This window comes from Lotus japonicus, chromosome 1 (assembly GCF_012489685.1).
Source record: "Lotus japonicus ecotype B-129 chromosome 1, LjGifu_v1.2".
NCBI classification, from domain to species: domain Eukaryota; kingdom Viridiplantae; phylum Streptophyta; class Magnoliopsida; order Fabales; family Fabaceae; genus Lotus; species Lotus japonicus.
The window spans coordinates 38,715,937-38,738,026 of record NC_080041.1 but is presented as its reverse complement, the minus strand read 5'-3'; the positions used below and the strand labels follow the sequence as shown (position 1 = coordinate 38,738,026).

The 22,090-nt window shown below is 36.4% G+C and overlaps 3 protein-coding genes across 4 annotated transcripts in view; 1 reads left to right on the top strand and 2 right to left on the bottom strand.

Annotated features, from left to right (window-relative positions):
* LOC130735453 (protein SULFUR DEFICIENCY-INDUCED 2-like) overlaps positions 1 to 5,103 on the bottom strand; it is a 41,017-nt gene extending 35,914 nt beyond the window's left edge. The window contains exons 1-3 of the mRNA XM_057587436.1: positions 4,944 to 5,103; positions 1,419 to 1,456; positions 329 to 484 (exon numbers count right to left, since the gene is read on the bottom strand). Coding sequence (XP_057443419.1) covers positions 329 to 484; positions 1,419 to 1,456; positions 4,944 to 5,103 — 354 coding nt within the window. The remainder of the gene's footprint in view (positions 1 to 328; positions 485 to 1,418; positions 1,457 to 4,943) is intronic.
* Positions 5,104 to 13,823: 8,720 nt separating this feature from the next.
* Positions 13,824 to 19,303, top strand: LOC130734654 (50S ribosomal protein HLP, mitochondrial-like). 2 transcript variants are annotated; one of them, XM_057587165.1, is made up of 4 exons: positions 13,824 to 13,983; positions 16,025 to 16,086; positions 18,385 to 18,467; positions 18,702 to 19,303. In XM_057587165.1, the coding sequence occupies exons 2-4, from the start codon at positions 16,053 to 16,055 to the stop codon at positions 19,071 to 19,073; spliced, it is 489 nt and encodes a 162-aa protein (XP_057443148.1). In that variant the 5' UTR covers positions 13,824 to 13,983; positions 16,025 to 16,052; the 3' UTR covers positions 19,074 to 19,303. The 2 variants fall into 2 exon arrangements, with proteins under 2 accessions (XP_057443148.1, XP_057443147.1); XM_057587164.1 differs by having other exon boundaries at positions 18,699 to 19,303.
* A 736-nt stretch (positions 19,304 to 20,039) lies between these two features.
* On the bottom strand, positions 20,040 to 21,215 carry LOC130735442 (pentatricopeptide repeat-containing protein At5g56310-like). The gene is made up of 2 exons (XM_057587429.1): positions 21,207 to 21,215; positions 20,040 to 21,125 (listed from the first exon to the last, which is right to left on the bottom strand). Exons 1-2 carry the CDS (start codon positions 21,213 to 21,215, stop codon positions 20,133 to 20,135), a joined length of 1,002 nt encoding a protein of 333 aa, XP_057443412.1. The 3' UTR covers positions 20,040 to 20,132.
* Between the last annotated feature and the right edge of the window lie 875 nt (positions 21,216 to 22,090).

The window sequence follows — 22,090 nt, the reverse complement described above, 5'->3', positions numbered from 1 at the left end:
TGATTTTAATTGCCCCACTAATAGAAAAATGTTGAACAGTTGAAGCACAAGCAAAAACTTAACAACAAGCAAACCCCTATGATTAAAAGTGGCGGTTTAAACTTTTAGGTCGAATATTCAATCCCTATAAGCTGCACTCATAGAGAGACATTTGATTTTTACCATTTCTGAGTCGAAATTACATGAACAATTTTGTAAGAACAAAGGTGTGTTATGCGTGTTGATTTTATAAGGCCGAATGCTTATAGCCTTAGACTATGATTTTGCGAAAAAGATTACTAATTGATGATAGAAATTTAAAAAGTTAGGTAAAGTTAAGATGAAATACCAGTAATCTAGAGGTTTCTTGTTTAATAGAAACTTGAAACTTCTTGCCATGGGATCGTGCTGTCTTTGTGAGCTTCCCATTGAACGCCTCGCCTTCGTAGATCAACTTCAGGTTTTTCTTCAGCAAGTCCATTTGCTCATCTATCTTTCCACATTTCTATCATTCATGAAATTAAAAATATCCACAGTTAATCAATAGTCTCAAGTATAAGAACACCATTCACAGTACCCAAATTGAAAAAAGAAAAAAGAAGGACACCCATGGTCTGTTAATTAACAAGGAATTTCAACTGATGATCAATTGCAAGCTGTACTCATTATATGACAAGTCCCCTCATTCACCAACCTTTGATATATTCGCACGGAGCGTCACTAACATCTCATTTTTTCCACCCAATTTTTCTTTATATATCACTATTATGGGTTCTACCACATTGTTCATCATATTTCTTATTTCTCACTTTTTTTATTTCTATCTTTCTAGGTGTAATAGGTCTCAACAAAACATTTTCTCATATTGACTGCTATTTAACTGGACATTTCAACAAACCAAACACAAGCCGTACACATCATATAAGAAGCAATAATACTTTGTCCACACCCCAATTCCATCCACACAAGATAGTGATAAGAAGAGAAGTATGAGAAATGAGAAATACAATAAGTGACGTAATAGTAAATTGAGAGATAGTTAGAAAGGGGAAACGGGTGGAAATAAAATGTAAAAGAAAGTGGGCGTAATTAAACCATATCCCTATAACAAGTCTCCAATTAGATTAAAAACAATGTGAGAAAATCTATTTTTATTTAGTTTTAATTAGCCAATCTGTAAAATTTGATTGGTTGATAGTGTAAAAAAGTTGATGCCAGACAATATGGACCTTTTTCTCTTATTATTGTTTTAAGAGTTACAACTTATTGTAATAAAAAATTAAAAAAGAAGTTACAACTTATAATATAAAGGGCCAAAGCAATACAGTGAATAAATAGATATACATTTTAATCAAACACATAGAATAAATATATTAATTACATAAAACAACCACCGTTTTAAAATGGAAGGGCATATAAAGAGGCTGAGATGGTTTTACCTTGTAAAGATCTATAAGTACATTATCAAAATGTGTTCCTTATAATCAAGAGGGCGACAGGATAGGGATTTAGAGCTTGAAATGGAAAATATTAAAAGGTTAAGAAAAACAATATTATAGAATTGACCAGGCTAGGTGATACTTACATATATTGATTGTAAACTATAGACATAATTTATATCATTTGACAGAAGCCTTATTTTCTTTAGTGAGTTTCTATGATGCTCATAGTTGTGCTTATCTTCAGATTAAGTCCAACACACAAACTAATCTCGAGCATGAATATCAATAATGAAATGGATAGCCTATAAATTATCGGAACTACGCACTGATATAAGCAGAGTAAACTGTAAAAGCAAACTCAAAATGTAGTTAAGCACCATACTTGGAAACAAATGGATTGCCCAATTTGCCAGTTCTTCCATCAATAATGGCCAAAAACTCCACATGTCCAATGATATTGTTGGAGAGAACAGAACCACATGTGATAAAATCGCCAAAACGTTTTCTAAAACCTCTGTAAGTATGAAGCAGATATGGAAATAAGCCAGAAAATCCAAGTGAAATTAAAATAGACAAATTATAGTATTAAAAGTTCATACCACAAATACATACCCTAACTTCAAAAACTAAGTGTTCATTATATTAAATATATGAACTGTCTTGAATTCTTACAATCAAGATCAACATACACACGTCTTAAAGTGAAACGAGGAAGAAAAAACCAAGACCATTTTCCATAGCAAAAGATATGTTTTAACAAATTAAAGCACAGCAGCAAGTAAAATTAGACTTAGAAGTCCAGGAAAGCACAAGGTGTTGGTTTGCAGTGTTTTAGCAACATTCTAGAGAAGCTAGATTACTCAATTTTGTTTTAGTCTCTCAATACATTCTTCAAGTGAAGTTAAATTTCTATAGATGATGGGGATGATCAATTGATGGACCAATTTTGTATGATTAGTTTGATGGTCTTGACAGAATTAAAGAGGTGAATTCCGTGCCAAAGTACATCTATTTAACACTAGTGTTAGGTTAAATGAAGTTTCATCAGCACAACATTTAATTTGAGATGAGATTAGGCATTTAGCTTTTATTTGCTAGACCTAGAAAGCACATAGCTTTCCAAAAGGGGATTTTCCAAGCTGACATCCTTCAAGATTTGTGTCATTCATGTATCCTTGTAAGAAGGTTACGTTGGCACATCAGTTGACTTGAGATAAGATTAGGTGTTTGGCAAGGACACATTTTTTGTAAGGAGATTGACCCAGCTATTGGAGTTTGAAAGAGAAAGAAAAATCATGGATATATCTCCAGTTTTTCTTTTTTTTTGATTCCTTAGAATTTTTTTTTTTTACCATTTCGGGTGGTATCAAGATGGCACACTACAACATTTTGGGTCTACAACAACGCCCAGAAAACGTAGCGTAATCCTAAAAAAGCGTTGCCTATGGCTTCCGAAACGCTTCTGCAAGTGTGGTCGTCTGAGGCGTTGCTAAAACCTAAGAGAACGTTTTTCATCACATAGTGCAACACATGGGGTCAAAACGTAGCCTTTGATGTGATACGGAAACGTTTTTCTAATTTCCCTACGGAAACGCTTTCCCGGGCGTTTTGGTACATGACTAGAGAAAAGCGTTCTCTTATGTGTTTGAGAACAAATCTTAAAGTGTAGCATTAGCATTTGCTATACCAGACAAGTTCTCTTTAGTACCTATGAGAACGGTTTTTTACAGTGAAATTGGAAATGTTCGATTTTATAAGATAATTTTTTTTGGTTAATAATTAATAAAAAATGGTCTTCTATTTTTTTTTATGGAAAGTAGGAATTTCATTAAATAACCAGAGAAAATACATCAGCCAAAAGTGCTGAATTAACATGGTCTTCTATTTTTGTTTATAAGGAAATTGGTCTTTTATTGATATTAGGAGATTCATAAGAAATATTTTTCTAATGTATTTAATCAGTTTCTTTTTTGAAAATACCAATGTTCTGAAAACCGGACCGGACCGGCCGGTCCGACCGGTTCGACCGGGAACCGGGCACAGTACCGGTCCGGAACACTGTAAAAACCGGCTACACATGAGACCGGAGTTGAACCGGAAAAACCGGATCTGAACCGGCCAAACCGGTCAAAACCGCCGGTCGCTCGGTTTTTCCGGTTCTGTTGAACCACGCCAAAACGACAGCGTTTTGGGAAAAAAATTGCAGAACCTTTTTTGGTGCAGAAAAAGCAAACCAGAATTCCTGATTAGTGGTGAATTCCTGAATCAGATACCCAAAATCATGTATCAGGATCAAGATTTACTGATTTAGGATCACCAATGCAACAACATCGTTTTAGATCTTGTTTGTTTTTTGAAAAAAAAGTGAAAAAATTAGAAAGGTTGAACGAGGGAACAACAACGTGAACGACATAACTGCAACAGAAACCCTTGCCTTGAGCGCCGGCCTCCAGTCTCCCTGCGACGGCGGTTTCCGGCGACCGTGGCGGCCTCTGCGGCGGCGTTTTCCAGCGAGCCCAACAAGCGGTTCGAACAGAAGAAGTGTAGAACAGAGGATCTGGTGCGTTCTAATTTGAAAGGGATAGAACGACATCATTTTAGAAGCCAAGTACAATTTGGAGTGTGCCTTGGCTGATCGTATTTTGCTCTGGATGTCTCTGTTCCCTTTTCTTTTTAGGGTTAAACATCATATTAGTCCCTGTCTTTGTGTCGTCGTCTGATCTAGGTCCCTCGCCGGAAAAATTATTGTGAATGGTCCTCATGTTTGAAATATTTTTGGAGCGGATCCTCGCCGGATGTCAGAGCTCCGGCGAGTGCTTAAATAGCATGCTGACTGGGTTTAATGAGGTGACGTGGATTATAAAAAAAATTAAAAAAAAAAAATTACATGTCAGTTTTATTAATCTAATTAACTAAAATTAAACATAATTAATTAACAAATTCATTTCCTTCCCAGATTAATTTCAATTCCACAAATTAACCCCAAATTCTCAATTATCCCTACCAATTTAGGGTTCATATCTAAGTTCTTCTCCATCCCCTAATTCAGAATCATTTTCCAGAATATCATCATCATCTTCTACCATCCACCTGCAACCTCACTCACGGCCTCACCCACCCTCACCCTCACCCTCACCCTCACCCTCACCCTCACCCACCTGCAACCTCACCCTCACCCTCACCCTCACCCTCACCCTCAAACCTCACCCGCACCCACACCCCCTCAACCCCAACCCCCACCCACCTGCAATCGGAACCACCCCAACCCCACCTGCAATCGGAACCAAACCAAAACCCCAACCCCCAACCGAAATCCCCCCAATCTAAGTTTGGATCTGAGTTTATGAGAGAAGGAGAAGATGAAAAGCATGGAAGCAAAACCCAGAAGAACCCAGACCAAACAACCGCTTGGTGTTGCTGTGAAATGTGAATCGAAGGCCGAGAAAGAGGTTGAGGGCTCTGTCGTGCGAAGTGGAAGAGGAGAGGTTGAGGGCTCTCTCATTTTGATTCGTTTGGACTCACCAAGGTACCCGTTCGCACCCATGGTTTGCGATTTTCCCCATCTGCACAGGTTCTGCATATCTTGTTTGGATGCTGGGAAAGTGCAGAAGACAAATTTGATGGCTTTGATTGTGTCAGTGCAGGGAATTGCTATAACTGAATTAGATTCACCAAGGACCATGAAATAGATGAATCAATAACAAGTTTTAATTTGGGATTTCATTCACCAGCACAAATTGAATGGGGTTTAGCCTATCGGCAATTAGAAAGAATTTTTTTGTCCTTTTGTTCCATGTTTCACAATAGCAAGTATGAAGAAGAATGAAAGATGATGTTTTGACAGAATTAAAATAGGTATTAGGAGAATTGGGGTTTTTAATTTTTTACTTAATAAGTTTAATTTTAATTAATTAATTTGGGGTAATTTGGGTTTTTTAAATTTTTTAAATTTTATGATGTGTAATTTATTTTTTATTTTTTTTGTTTAAAAATCCACATAAGCATTTTGATCCCAGTCAGCATGTCATTTAAGCATTCACCGGAGCTCGACCTCCGGCGAGGATCCGCTCCAAAAATATTTCAAACATGAGGACCATTTACAATAATTTTTCCGGCGAGGGACCTAGATCAGACGGCGACACAAAGACAGGGACTAATATGATGTTTAACCCTTCTTTTTATTTGCTCCCCTGTTATTTCTTGGCCTTGTGGCCCCTGTTTTCTTTGTTTTCCCTTTGGTTATGTCCCTTATCCCCTTTTGCTTTCCTTGCACTGTATTTGTATCTGTCGAATGGCACATCTTGTGCATTTAATTTTAATATATTCAAGGGTTATCCAAAAAAAAGTAAAATTTGAAGTTGCGTTGTTGACCTATATTTTGGCTCTTGTAAAGTTTACAACAATTAGATGATTTACGTTAAAAAAAAACAATTAGATGATTTGGATGAGAGAAATTATTAAAATTTTATAAATATAATTCAATGAAGAAAGGATCATTTTAACAAAGATTATTTTTTGTTTAAAAAAATTATCACACTTGGTATTTTGTATTTGGTATTTAGTAATTCAAAGAGATGTCATATATTATCTATATTTTTTTATATGTATATAAAATTATATTATTTAAATTAATACGGTTCAACCCGGTTCGACCTCGGTTGAACCTTTAAACCTCAAACCAGTGTCTCGACCGGTTCGATGACCGGTCCGATTTTCAGAACATTGTAAAATACCATAATCATTTAATGTTATAACAATTATACTTGCTAATTGAATACAAAAAAATATTGTCCATCATTATCTTCTTTGAATCCACGTAAAACAATTAACGTCAAGTCACTAATCATCCATCAACATTAATACATTATAATCCAAATTAATAAACTAAAGATCCAAACTACAAGATCCAAATTGTTCTAATGATCGACACTAGTTTTGGCCAAATTAAAACAGCATTCAAACCAACAAATTCCACCATCAAAGTGTAGTATCATCTTCTTCCACCATCATGCCATCATCATTTTGCTACAAATATATATATATATATATCAGTCACTGTGAAGTACATAAAACATGTGTAAGAAGAATAAAAAAAATTACATTCAATAAAGAAGCATAGTGAAAAAGACATGAGAATTCAATATCCTGAAATGTTGAAGGACTACGAAATAATCCTGAAATTTTTAGTCCTAATTCAATGACTCAAACATGAGCCGAGTTGTATAAGAAAACCATTCTTTGCGGACAACACATCACAATTCACAAACTCGCACACATGGAAGGGGAATGGGAGAAAAATACACCGTTCATCCAGTGGCGGAGCCAGGATTTTTATGTAGCCTGGGCAAGTCTAACCGCCCAACCTGACATCTGATTCAAGGTTTTAAATTGCGGTTACGGGCATTGCGGATGTTGCGGCGTGAATAGACTGTTGGAATGACAAATACGTTTCATTCTCAATTAAACACCTAACTTAAACATATAGGTATAGTCCATAGTTACCAGCTGGTTCGCCATATGCTCCAATACGTGGTACGAGTATGGGTATGCGATACACGACTTGTAACGTAATTGGTACGAAAGAGGCATATCGAGTCAGTTTTATATATAATTTGATTTAAACTTAAACTTTACTTTAAAAATTCAAAGATGGTGTATAACAAAGGGATGCTAGAGAGAGTCTTATCACATTAAAAAATTATATACTTGAGAAAAGTTCAAACTAATATCACATTTTATCAATATTAAATATATCAAACCAAATGATGATATTAGTAGTTTCTAAATTTAGTGGAACTAAATTAATGAATAATTAATGAATAACATTTGAATTGGTTGAATATAATGTATGAACGTATGCTATTAAGATATTTTTTTAATTTAAGTCCATTGAATTAATTATTGAAGATGTTTAAAAAAAAGTGATAATTGATAAAAAGAAAAGAAAGACACATGGGTCAAAGGGGGAATGCCAGATAACCCCCAATTAGCAAACACACGCACACAGATAAGAAAAATGAAACACACATGGATTCTTGCGGAATTGAAGCCTCTGTTTTCATTTTGATTACCTCTGTTTTCATTTTAGGTGGAAAAGGTGATTATTGGGAAATCAGAAAAATGAAAACGGGAGAGAAAGAGACACCCATACAGATCCAATTCACAAGTCCCCTTTCTCATCTTCTCATCTCTTCTTCCCATCTTGACCAGAAACAAGAGACTGAAACAGAACAGAAGTTTTTTTGCCCAGGTTGGGTGGGTAAAAAACTCAGTTTTTATCCTTGCGGCCCAAATTAAAAAAATAAAAATTTGCCACGGAGCCTGGGCAAGTGCCCAGGCAAGCCGGGTGCTAGATCCGCCTATGCGTTCATCTACAAGCCATCTAGTTTACACAATTGCAATGACTATGGCAAAGGGATGTAGGATTGTTCAGCATTCTGCTGAAGTAATTACAATCAAATATAGAGCATTAATTAGATTTCATGACAAGTTTTTTCTCCAAATGAAAAAACTTGACATTTATCTTCAAGGGTAAAGGGCCAAAAGGCAAGTCACTGTCTAACAGCAATACAATATATCTAAAACCAAACCACAAGCCACAAAGATATCTTAAGGACCTAAACCAAACTTCACCATAATCCCCTATTTTATTTTCATTTGAACCAAAGACTAGACCAAAAAACATAAACATCAAATCCACCAAAGCTTTATCCCTATCAATTCCTGTCTCTAAATAAGTTGAAAGAAAAATAATTGTTAGTACTCACTAAATTAAAATAGAAATACCACATTGTTAGAAAACTACATTGTTTAACAGAAAGTTGTCACCAGAATAATGTACCAAAGGTATATTATAGCTCCCTTCATTTTTCACCTAGTAAAACTTAGGCTAATGTATAAGGCTCATAAATACCCAAGTATTCCAAATTCAATGGTTGTGGATTACTTTGTGAGAAGACATTGCAAGATTACTAGTCTGTATAAATTTTACTAAATGAGATATTTCCTAACAGCACTATTTTACGAAGGAGTGAGGAGAATTTTCTTTTAGTTGGGTTCTCTCTTCATACATTCGTTTTCTTGCAGAAAATAGAGTAGAGGCAATAAAAATTGATGTTTTACTTATTCATGGAGAGTTTATATCAGAGGTAAAAGAGATGGAAAACCAGCAAATCATTTTTAATGTTAGAATTACCTTGCTAAGATAATTCTTCTGAATTTTCAATGCCTCAGTAAGCACTTCCTTAGAATCAATATTCGAGGTTATGTCACCTAAGATCTGAAAAAATAGTTTCAGATCAGATACACACATATACAAGAACATGTATGCATAGCACCCATACAGCATCTCCATATGACAATGTTTTGAGGTAAAAACAAAATAGTAAGATTTAATTTGAAAAATATATACCTCTTTCAACATTGAAAACAACTCTGCAACCTTGATAATTACACCTTACAGCCAGTAGAATGTTGGTAGCAATCAAACTCTGCACCACAACCAGTAGAAAAAACTCTGCAATACGCCCAATACTAAGAACTCATCCGCAACATTGCGTATTAGCTAGATAAAGGCAAAAAAAGTATTATACTGACCAAAGCAGAGGTAAGACTAACCTTCTACCGTTTTGTAAGAATTGAAGAATGGATGAAACCAGAAATCTTCTACCGCTTTGTAAAGTTTGTAGCTGAATATTTCAAAGGATTGTATCCCAATTTTAATATATGAAATAAGTGTAACATATATAGCTTTTCACTAATCACCACACATGAATTCGTCAAAAGCTAAACAAAGAATCATAGAACTTTTACCGAATTCAAATAAACATGCATTGCAAAAGAGAAGCCATGTGAAAGAACTCACTTTTGATCAGGCTTCTGTTACAAGTGTAACAGACTAACAGCCACTAACCAGCCAACACTAACAAACCCTAAAAGCATAAAACTGAATGCCCAAGATAGCGAGGGCTTTCGGAATCTGCAAGTGAACAGGAACATGTTGAACAGTGAGTGTTTTGGAGAGCACCTTCTTATAAAGGAAGTAAAGATCATGTTCCATATGTCTTGCGTGAGCACGGAGAGCTAGATCATGAGCATGGGACTTTAAGTTCACACAGAAAGCACTGAATCAAAAGGATGTGAGTTGGTATGTTATTGGTTGCTGAGTAGAATATGATTCATCACGATAGCATATTGAAGCATCATGGCTAAATTTCAGGCAATCTTGGCATTGCCAATGGATCGGCTGCCTCTTCCCTTTCTACCACAGTCAAGCTTAGTTGTCAAAGCTGAGCTGGCATAACAGAATTAGTTAGCTTCTTATGCAAGCTTGTAACTCTCTATAAATAGAGAGATCGCAACTTGTACTCTTCAGTTTTACAATAATGAAATTCAGTTAAACATTTTCAATATGGTATCAAGAGCAGGGTACGGTCCTTGAGACCTTTCTCTCTCAGATTTTTCTCCTTTTTCTTCTTCTTCTTCATCACCATGGCTGATGAAGCTTTTGCTACTGCAACTCATATACCTACTCCAGCACCAGTTTCAGTGGCTCTTCCACAATTGAGTGCATCTACACTTGTTCACAAGCTCACGCTGAAGCTTGATGACTCCAATTTCCTCTCATGGAAGCAAAATGTTGAAGGAATTGTCAGGACACATTGCTTGCATAATTTTCTTATTGATCCAGTGATTCCACTGTGATTTCTCGGTGAACAGGATCGTGTGAATGCGGTTGAGAATCCTGCATATCAACTCTAGGAGCAGCAGGATTCTGCGTTGTTCGCATGGCTTCTTTCTTCTCTATCGCCTTCTGTGCTTCCCACTGTCGTGAATTGCAAGTACTCATGGGAGGTTTGGCAAGCTGTTCTTGATTTCTTTCAAGCTCAGTCGCTTGCGCAGTCTACACAACTGCGATCTGAGCTTCGAACCATCACCAAAGGTTCGAAGAGCACTTCGAATTTCCTCAAGCGTGTGAAGTTGATCGTGAATGCGCTGATCACGATTGGCAATCCAATTTCTTATCGCGAACACCTGGAAGCGATCTTCGATGGCCTTCCAGATGACTACAGTCATCTGATGACGATTGTTTACAATCGTGATGAGCAGTGCCCGATCTCGCATGTTGAACCGATGATCATCGCGCATGAAGCGCGTTTGGATCGCACACGTGCACGTCAGCTTCAAGCTTTTGCACCGGCGGTGCTTCTTGCTCATGCGACTGCACCACCGTCGTCGCCTCTGGTTTCTTCATCACCGGAGACACCTACTGCACTGCCTTCGACGATCGCCGCGCCTCCATTACTGGCGAGCACTGAAGTCAACTATGCTTCGAGCAACGTTGACTCTTCATCGGGATCTGATGATTGCAATAGATCTGGAGATTCTCGCGGCTATAGTGATCGCGGTGGCTACAACAACTATGGTGGACGTGGTGGGAGATCAAATCGTGGTGGTCGTGGTGGCGATCGTTCTGTTCAATGTCAGATTTGTCACAAATTTGGCCATGATGCTAGCATCTGCTATCATCGAGGAAATTCTTCTTCTTCTGGTTCACAGAATCAACCTACTATGCCATCACAAACTGCAGTTTCTTCTCTTCTTGTCTTGCTTCCACAGTTTTGTTACACACCTTTTCATGGATTCCAACCATTTGGTTTCTCCTGCACAGTTTGGTGTGCCTTTTGTTGGATCAAGTTATGGTCCTGGTCTTCCTTTTCAACAAGGTGCTATGTTTGCTTCTCTTGGCTATGGTTACACTGCTTCTGCACCTTCTAGCTTTGGATTTGGCTTATTTCCTTGAGCTCCAGCACAACATCCTCGTGCACCTCAGACCGTGATGGCTTCTGCACCATAGGCTATGGTAGCTTCTGCACCTTCCACCCTTGACAGTTGGTTCCCTGACTCAGGAGCTACACATCATGTTACACATGATGCCTCAGTTCTTTTCAGATAGCATGTCAGTTACTGGCAATGATCAAGTATTCATGGGTAATGGACAAGGTTTGCCTATAAAGTCTATCAGTTTTCTAAATGTTTGAAAACATGTCATTCAAACTATTTTATTCTACTGAAAACTGTTTTTAAAAATTGTTTCTGAAAACTGTTTTAAAAACTGAAAACTAAAACTACAATCAAACATGCCCTAAGGATTTTGTTTTTATATTTGCTTTTTATTTTTGAAATTATTAGTTTAAGTCTCTATATAATCCAACTAAACGTTTAAAAAAAATGAAAGTAGTCATGAAATTTCAAGTCATAAAAGATGTCCACGTTATCACTTAATTGATGCGAAGGATGACATGTGCATTTTCAAAAAATTGAGGATATGACTATTAATTTATTACTAGGATTGAGCCCGTTTCCGTGCGATGCACGGAGATGAAATTCTATGATTTTTTCTATCACATGTGCATCGCACGGGAAATTATTTCCTGATAAGATAATTATAGTTTTTTTTATATTCAATACATATATAATAATATAATATTATATATATTAATTCAATTAGATATCAATTAATTTCATTTATCATTTTATGAAGTTTTTTGGCAAGCAGGAAAAATATCATTTTATGAAGTTTGATGTTAATCAAGGTTGAGTTTTATTTTTTGGACATATAATCAAGGTTGAGTTTAGCTTAAACAATTTTTCTTTTGGGTTTGCGTTTAGCTTAAACAATGGATTTTCTTTGGTACCAAAAAATGTGCTTGTTTAAAAAAATCCAAAAAATTTATTATTTTAAATCACTTTATTTAGTTATAAAAAAATTAAATTCTTTTAATATGTTTGTTTCAACTTTTTAAAAAATCATTCCTACAAAAAGGTGAAATCAATTTATACGTGAGGACAAAGAAAATGGTAAAACCAGTTGTTGATTATCTTCAAATTTATAAAAAATTAAATCTTTTTTATTTACGCACCACCACCATGAACCAACTATGAGAGTTGCATGAGCACTACATCACCTTCTCTCCAGCCGAACCATCACCCCATTCCCCTGGACCACCATGGCCGAGGCCAACCTCACCACCATGACCGACCATCCTCCATGACAACCTCCATAAAGCTTCCACCTTTATGCTCTGCCGTGGTCCGCCGCGAAGGCGATTTCCGACGACCTCTCCGGTGTTCTCCGTTCTGAAAACGGAATCTACTTTCCCGTAGATCTCCACCTCCTCTGAGGTTAAACCACCGAAAAGAGGAGCTCTTGTTCCTTGCATGTCAGTTTTAGATTGTCACCTTCTAATCCCCAAGTTTCTTTTTGTCCATTTATTCATGTTGTGATTGATTCTTAGACCAAGGAAGTATATGCGGCCAGATATGGGAGGAAGTGAAACCCTAACTCCATGACCATATAGAGCTTATAGAGATTTGTAATTTTTTTTTATCATATGTAAATTTTGTTTTCTTGTAAAATCCAGGCTCTGTAAACTTGTTTCCTCCTCTGGAAAATTTTATTCCTCTGTAAATTTGAATTTTTTTTGTTATTTGGTTTGATTTATATGATGGTCTATAAATGAGTGATTTGCTTCTAAAAATGATTTATTTGTTTTTAAAAATGGTTACCACTTAATTTCTGAAGTGATGGTTGCTTAGAGAACACCCAAAAGATCAGAATGCACTAAAGTAGGTGGTGGAACAGTAGATGAACAGTAGCGTTTATAGATTCACATCTGCCGTATGATTGAAAAAAATGGATGGCTCAGATTAGCTCTCCCAAATGAATAGTGAAATGAGACTTTCTCTCTGCTTCAGCTTTAGTAAGTAATAGATAGATTTTGTAGGGACCAAAAAAAATATTTAACTTGGGCCTGCGTTATTATTGTTATGTAAAGTGGCCCAATGGATCTACTGCACAAGCAACAACGCGTAGATACAACGACGACAGAAGCAAAATGAAACGCTAACCTCGTTTCTCTACTGGTGATTCCGCTTTACGAATTTCTCAGCTTGTGACTTTCCTCTTGATTCTGTGCTTTGAGGTAAAGAAGCTCATATCTTTAATCTCTACTATGTTCTTAGAGAAGAGTAGAGTCCCTTTGTGCATAAGGCTCTGTTTATGAGTTGGATTTTGGATGCTAGGGAAGGGAAATCAGAGACTTATGACAAGCTTTCCCCTTGTTTGATTTGTTTTTTAAGAGAAGAGTTTAGGAAATTTCTGAAAACCCTCCAATAGCTTTCTTTGGTTATTTTGTTGAGTACTCCAGAATTGAGTGTTTTTGGGTAATTTTAAATTTCCAATCAAGGCGCCTCCCTAAAATTTCACAAAACATAGCCTAATTGAAATTGACAAGGTCAGGGGCGCCTCCCTAAAAAAAATAAAATTCTACTTACCCCTTGTAATGTTTTTTTTTTGAACCCCCTGAGCTTTTATATTTGCACCCAGACCCCAATTACTTCTCTCTCTCACACTCACATACTCTGATACTCATGAATCACGACTCACGCACGCCAGCCCTCACCCTCTCGCACTCTCACCACTAGGTCTGGCCGTCATCACCGACCACCACCACTGGACCAGTCCAGTTCACCTTTCTCTTCTCAAGTTTAATTTTCCCAGGTAACCATGAATATGATTTTCCCTAAATCTGGAATCCCTAATTCTAAATTCTAAAATTGTCATACTCACTCAGTCACAGAGTCTCCACCTTGGGTTGTAGTTCTAAATCCTAATTCCTACTCCTTCAAACCTCGCCTCGCCTTCCCAATCCCTTTGCATCGGTTTTGTATGCATATGCAAGTAGATGCATGATTGATTGTTTGCCAATTTGTTTATCATCAATTTTTTTTATCATGGTTAAATTCAATTGAGATACGTTGTTGTTGTGTTAGGTTTGGATTTCTTTGTCTGTCAATTGTCATGGTTAAACAGTAAACACTAATCCTCGAATCTGTCTGTGATGGCTCTGCATACTGGTTTTTCTGATTTTTTGTGTTGTGTTCATGATTCATGGGCAAGGAGGGTGAGTGGGGTGATCTTTCGTGAGGCTCATTGGTTGGTGTTAGCACATTTTGCTTCTGTGCGTTTTTTAAGGAGTAGGGGACCTATCAAGTCTTACTGCTACCTTTTCTAACTCTGTTCTTTATCTTTTTTGCTCTACTGGTTTTGGAGTGACCAAAACACTCCCATACTTATTAATATACTTATACTTTGTTGATCAAAAAAAAAATTGTGATGGTTAAATTCAATTGTTTCTTTGGATATCTCTAGAGTAGAGTTTAATTGTTGAATACTACTATTCTTATAGTTATAGACTTATAGTTATGTTATGTTTCTTGATTAAGCTAAGTTTTTTTCCCTTTTTCTTTAGATTAAATGCCAAGTACAATTCAAATGTAGCATGTTGTTCAATAACGCCTGGGGCCAAACCCACACGTATCAACGTATGATGATCCTTTACATATCAACCTAGTAATTCCATGATCCAAATGTACTTGTTTAGATTCTTTACTTTCTGAATGAATAGAAGCAGGCAAGACCAGTGCTTTGATAAAAATAATGCTGAATTTCTGATACATCTCTCTGTACTTTCTAAAGGCTTTCTTCTAAATGTTCAATAGCTGCAAACTAACATAAAATTTATGTTCATGGACATTGAAGCACCCCCTCTAGAGTAGAGTTTAATCAGCATTTACCTAGGTATAGTTATAGACTTATAGTTATGTTTCTTGAAATTGATTCTATAATTTTAGGTACTTGTTTTAAATTTATTTTGCTGTTTTTCATCCTTTTTGATCCTCTTTCTTTTGTTAAAACATAGTAGTGGTGCCCTGTTTTTACTGATTATGGTATGTTTTTAATTTTAGAAACGTCATGGACAAATTTTTAGTAAAACAAATTTGAACCCCCTGACCCTGGGGTCCTGGATCCGCCACTGGACAAGGTTGTGAAGTTTTGAGTTTTGACAGGTTACTGGTTTCGCTTCCACTTAGCGTCACCTTGGCGTGTAACCTTGTGTGTGTATTTTAGCTTGATAGAGATATTGCTAGAGTCATGTCTGTTACGCTTAATTAGGAGAAATGGGGTTTGTCTGTGTAGTGCTTATGAATCAATATCTGTCTTATTGGTAGAAAAGTTTATCGCAAGCTTGTTTTCTTGGGTTATGGTCTTCAGGGATGTTTGGTCCAAGTCAATGCAAGTGTTTTTATTCTGAAGTTCGAAGCCATTTCATCGTCGTGGGTTGGATGGGATAGAGTTGTTTGCTAGACTTCAATGTGGGTGTAGCCAATTGAGATTTTCTTTTTTATTTAATGACTCACTGATTCAACAATTTACGCAATGTCCTTGTCAAGGCCGATATGGGTTTAATAAGCACCGTGCATATAAAATGAATGATCGTGTAAAAGAAAATTACAATTATCTAAATTTAAATCTGACTCTTTCTATTTTGTCATATAACTCGATTTGTGTCAGAGTATGTAGTGGATTTGAGACGAACTGGGCTTGGGAATGATTATTAGAAATCATAACCTGAGCTGAGCTAATCTTTGATTCTCTCTTTGCTTTTCTCTTGTCTCACTCTCAGCTGCCACTCGATCACACCTACTATCCTCTCTGAGCTAATCTTTGATTCTAATCTTTGCTTTTCTCTCTTTGCTAGGGAATAAAAAAGACTGCAACTTCCGAAGATGGCTGCAAGTTTTGCTTCCAGATGTTCTCGTGGTATGTGCTTGCTTTTTGTGTTTCATTTTAACAGCCCAATTTCTTCTTTGAAATTGGAACTATGTGTCCAAAACTTGATAATGTATCAATATTTATAGTTCAGTGAAACTTTTAACTTTAAGCTCATTTTTGTACAACTATGTTGTCTTGTAGGAGTTTTTTTTTTTAATATATTGTGACTCATTGCCTGGAAGTTAAATGTAGAACTCCTTTGGCATGTTAAATTGGGGGGAGTTTTATTTCAGTTTTGGTGTTTCTGGTTAGCTCCATATCTAATAGGTGGTTTCTGAAAAGCTGTGTCTTACTGTCTTTGATGCAACCACTAATTTTATTGCGCTGGTACAATTGAATTGCCACTATAGCAATTTTTTAAACATAAATCAAACTAAGCTGAGGAAAGTCTTTCATATTTGAAGGAACGAGCTAGTCTTGTTTTTCGTCCAATTCTGAATTCTTTTGAAGGATTGTTAGCACAAGTTGTTTTAGTTTAGATGTCGGGGGATCACCTTCAATGTGCTTTTATTACAATTATTAGAGGATCAAGCTAAGAAGGAAGTTGGTTAGTTATTAGTTCCGAGCAGTTAGTTATTAGTTTCTACGTTCTGTTAATTCTTATTTGTTCGTTAGTTAGTTAGCTCAGCTTGGGTAGCTATCTTCTGTAGCCTAACTCACATTAGCCTAGATTAATACGGCCTCCTCTATATGTGAATGAGGCTAGATCTGTACAATCCAACAGTCAACGAAGTTAGCATTTCATTCTCTGTTAGCTTTGGGTATAACAATAACTTTCTCCCGGAGACTGAATTTCCTTCACACCGATAGACATGAGGTGCGGTGGTTGTCCTGCATTCCTGCTGCTTTTTGTTGCCATCCTTTTTCTGTAGCACAGGAAGATTCATGTGTAGGGTTCTTCAGCATCACAGCCACACAATGTATCCCATGTTTGCTAGCCCTGTTCCCCATAAAGTATAATTCTTGGACCACAAAACTAAAGAATCAAGGCCGATATTCCAATTTAATAAACTGTCACTAGTAATCAAAGAAATGCTCTTAATTCCAAGTACATAATACTAGCTTAAGAACCCTACAAAAATCAAGTTCATTTCATAAGTGCACGTTGCATATTCCTTCACAAGTTGAAGCAGTAAATTTTGGGGAAAAACTCAACAAGGATGAAACTTGCAGGATAATTCAGCTTCTTCATGTTGCTTGAAACTTTTAAATAAAATTATTATTTTCTTATTTGTGGGCTTGTTAGCATGTTTCTTATAGTACTATGGTATTAACATATTCTCATATTAAAGGCGTATTGTTTATACTATTGAAAGCATGGGGATACAGATATATACAGATATCTCAGCTTTCTTAGAGCAACTGACGATGAAACCAGTTTTTGGTACTAATAAATATGTTAAGGTTAAGCTTCACTTGAAGTTGTGCTCTTTTAGAATGTTGTTTTTTTTGCTGTAGTGTTTTTCCAGTATTTCAAGTTTCCTTGTGTGCTTTGCATATGTTTTTTTTAAGAATGCTTTAACAACTGAGATTTTAAGGAATTGGTTGCACTTTAGAGTTGATGTATTTCCTTTCTTTCTCCTGTACTGTAGTATCATTTGTTGCAGTGGTAGAACTCAGGATCCCTTTTCTTTCATAATGAATTGTTGATTCAAAAAAAAGGTACAAAGGGCTTAGGAAAGCGTGCAATTATTAATCATGAAACTAATTTCAAAATGAAGATGGCAGCACTCTCTTCCAATGGCCTTCATAATGATAGGAACTGGATATGGTTGCTGAATAATTGGAGAGACTCAGCCACTCTCCCTATGTTCCAAACCCCAAATGACTCAATAGATACCAATTCTCACCCTAAACTCTCTATTTATCGGCAGCATGCCTCACACTAACCCACCCACTAATTACCCCACCCTCACTAATTGAGTGTGTCTAACACATAACTTTAGGTGGTGATGTGCAAACAGCTCATGTACTTCAGGCGTGCTTAAGTCTCATTTGTACTTGATGATTTTATTTCTTAGAAACATTGGGGACAGGCAAAGTGTTATGCTTGCAATGATCTTTTTTGTTCAACCACTGCATTTTGTAACCAGCCTGAAATTTCATTCAGCTCCACAACTCTATTTTGATATATTTAAGCCTGCGTTCATGCCACTTGTACACCCTTTCCAGTAATTATCGTTTATAATTTAATGGTGAACTGTATTTTATGTTGATAAGATGATATTCTCATGTTCAACTTACTACTATTTGTTTCATGTGTTTAAAAATTAAAAACCAAACTAGTGGGCCGTTCTCTGTTCAGCGGATTAAGCAACAGTTCCCTTGGTTCAGCACATGAGATGACACACAACAATTATTTTTCTCAGGTCAGTTTATGAATTAACTGCAAATTCATTTTTGGATTATTAACATTGTTACAGATCTTCTTTAACACTTATGTTTGCCCAACATTGTATTGGTAAACATAGGTTTTAGATAATAGCAGTAACATTTCCGTGTTCTGCAAAGATATGCATGTGCTTCAATGAATCTCATCCATTCTTTCACTCTGGTATGGTTCCTTTCTTGAGTAAAATATTTCCATGCCTTTTTTGCAGCAGCAACGCACCTTCATACAAATGAGGACTGTTCTCAAGGTTGTGGACAATTCTGGGGCTAAAAAGGTGATGTGCATACAGGCATTGAAAGGGAAGAAAGGGGCAAGATTAGGTGACACTATAGTAGCATCAGTGAAGGAAGCACATCCTAATGGAAAAGTGAAGAAAGGAAAGGTGGTATATGGGGTTGTTGTGCGCGCAGCAATGCAGAAGGGGAGATGTGATGGCAGCGAGGTCAGGTTTGATGACAATGCTGTTGTTCTTGTTGACAAGCAAGGCCAGCCTATTGGGACCAGAGTTTTTGGACCAGTACCTCATGAGCTTAGGCGGAAGAAGCATGTCAAGATTCTTACCTTGGCAGGGCATATTGCATAAATGAAGAATGGTTTATCCGGCAATTTTTTATGAAATCCAATGTCACATGCACCCTTTTTATAATTTGGCTAAGTGCAATGTTGGTATTTTTAACTATCAACTTATGAGTAGAGAAACAAGAGTTATGGAATACTTTTACTCGAATAACGAGCCTTTGTTTTGGTTTCTAGCCTTAATTTGAATTAGAGATGCAATATTTAATTATGATTATTTTTCTTTTGCTTGGATGATATTCCAGTATTTTTACTTAAGAGGAACTTACTAACATTGTTTGTCAGATACAACTTAAAGGCTTGCTAAAGATGAGTTTTTATTTATTTATAATATAATGACAAAGTGAATGAATTTAAACTGTGGAACTCTCATAAGCATCAGGAGTGGAGGCAAGAGTTTTATTAAATACTTTGTCACGTAATAACTTCAAACTTTAGTGTCAACTTAATGATAAAAAATGAGAGAAATAAAAAGAACAGAGATATTTGTCTTCTTTATTATTAATACAGTGTTTTCTACTGCCAGCATTCGTATGGGGTCAGCACTGAGCAGTAACACCATTCGGTTTATGGATCACACATATGGTACATTGAGTTCTGAGTTTAAACAACGAATGAATTTGGACTTTGAGCATGTATTTACTATTTAAACACCATGAGCTGGAGAGTGTGACAATAACGGTTATGGATCACAGATATGGTCCATAGAGTTCTGTGACCAATTGTAAGCTACATGCACCATTTGCTCTGTGACTGTGAGTTTCATTAACACTAGCCGACATCACATAAAACTCAATAACTACATGATTAGGGTAAAGAGAACTTATTGAATACCATCACCACTCTATTGGATATATATATATATATGCCTATATATATCACACTTTTGTCATTAGATTGCCCTGCTTACTGCAAATCCACATACAAAGAATCACCTAACTGGATTGTACAATAATTGAATATGAACAAGAAATGTTGAAAAAAACAGGTTACTTTAAAACTTCAGAGATTCTTTCGTTGTTTGGTACCAATATACAGTTTACAAGCATCATCATCCGATACAACCTTATGCAACACATAAGTCTGCTTCAACCCAGCTAAATCCTGCCATCTTCTTCAATCCAGTGCCTCTTATTGTTTTCCGAACCTTATTAGCATCATCCCATCGTTCAGAACTTGCATAAATATTAGACAACAAAGCAAGTGTACCAACACCAACATTTTTGTTATCAAGGCGCTCCCTAATCCATTCAGACATCTTCTCATTCCCATGGATTTTGCAGGCTTGAAGCAGAGCTCCCCAAATAGGCCCCTCAGCTTCAACAAGCATTGCTCTAAGGAAAGCCTCCGCTTCCTCAAACAGACCAGCACGTCCATACATGTCAACCATGCAACCATAATGCCGCATTTGCGGCACGAGATAACTATCTCTCATGGCTTTAAAGAACATGGTTCCTTCACTAACCAAACCTTTATGGCTGCACGCACACAACAAACCAATGAAAGTCACATCATCTGGTTGAACCCCTTGTACCAACATGAGTGAAAAGAGCTGCACAGCTTCCTTGCCGTGTCCATTCATTGCTAGACCACAAATAACAGTGCCCCACGAGATAAAATCCTTGTGCTCAAGCATGTCGAAAATCGTTAACCCCATATGCATATCACCACACTTCACATACATGTTAAGCAATGCATTCCCAATGTTCCCACCAACCACAAGGTCACCCCTTGTATCAATGTAAGAATGCACCCACTGCCCCAAACTCAATGACCCAGCAGAAGCACAAGCCGACAACACACTGACAACAGTCGCCTCATTCGGCTCAGCTTCGCGACAATCCACCATTTGTTTAAACACAGCAACAGCCTCTTCACAATGCCCACCGCGCGCATAAGCCATCACCAATGTGGTCCAAGAAATCACATCCCTCTGGGACATTTTCACAAACAGGTTCCGCGCATTCACCAACGACCCACATTTCGCATACAAATCCAACAAAGCATTATCAAAAACAACATTCCCATCCACCAATGACTCCCTCTTCAACCCATAACCCTAATGTGGAAACTCAGAGAGATGCACCAGCAAGGGATTCAAGCTCTTATCTAGGACTTTTTCTTCTTTTCACAATTTTGCCTGTTGCATTGATGTTCTATATATTTATGAATTTCATTTCTCGTGGACAAATTGCTATGTCCCTGTGATAAGTCCTCTAATATTTTTTGACACTAATGACTTTGAATAAATAATGTGTACTATAACGAGTTCATTGATGTATAAGATATGAGCTAGCTAGATTCGTGAAGTCTATCATTTCTCATTTATACCTATGAGTTTCACGGGTTTATATATATTTTACATTTATAATATTTGGGAAAGTGGATTTCTATGAAATATGTAAAATTATACTCCCTTTGGTCCTATTTATAAGCATGAAAGAGAATTTTCTTTACCTCACCATATAAACTTATAGGTGTGTTTCTTTTCCTTTGTAAAAAAAAACTTATATGTGTGTCAAACATGCTCTGTCAAACATATTATCACACAAAGTATGTTTAACTTTGTGGATCAATTAACACAAATTAGATTTGGAAACTATACAAATTCAAGTGAAATACTCCTTCAAGAATTTTGCATGCAATTTCATCTCTAGTGACATGGTCATTAGAGAGATTTTAATAATTAAAATAATTTTTATTTTACTATATTTTGTACGCCAAATCACTCTTTCTCTCTCTCGAGTAATTAACTTATGAATGCTCTCATTCATCAGAGCTGCTTGAACATTACTCAAAGTATGTCATTATTTTCTCACTTGAGTTGTCGTTTTTTTATTTAACCATTGTCGTTGTTAAAGTGCTTCAGAGTTCAAACCATGACAAATTTAAAATGATTTTTCTAAAATACGGATAAAAAAATAGATGTAAGAATTTTAAAGTGCTTGAAATAGTTTCTTATTTGAGGAAAAATGAGGCCTACTCTCTTTTTAAAATGATAAAATAAATAAAATGAAAATTGCC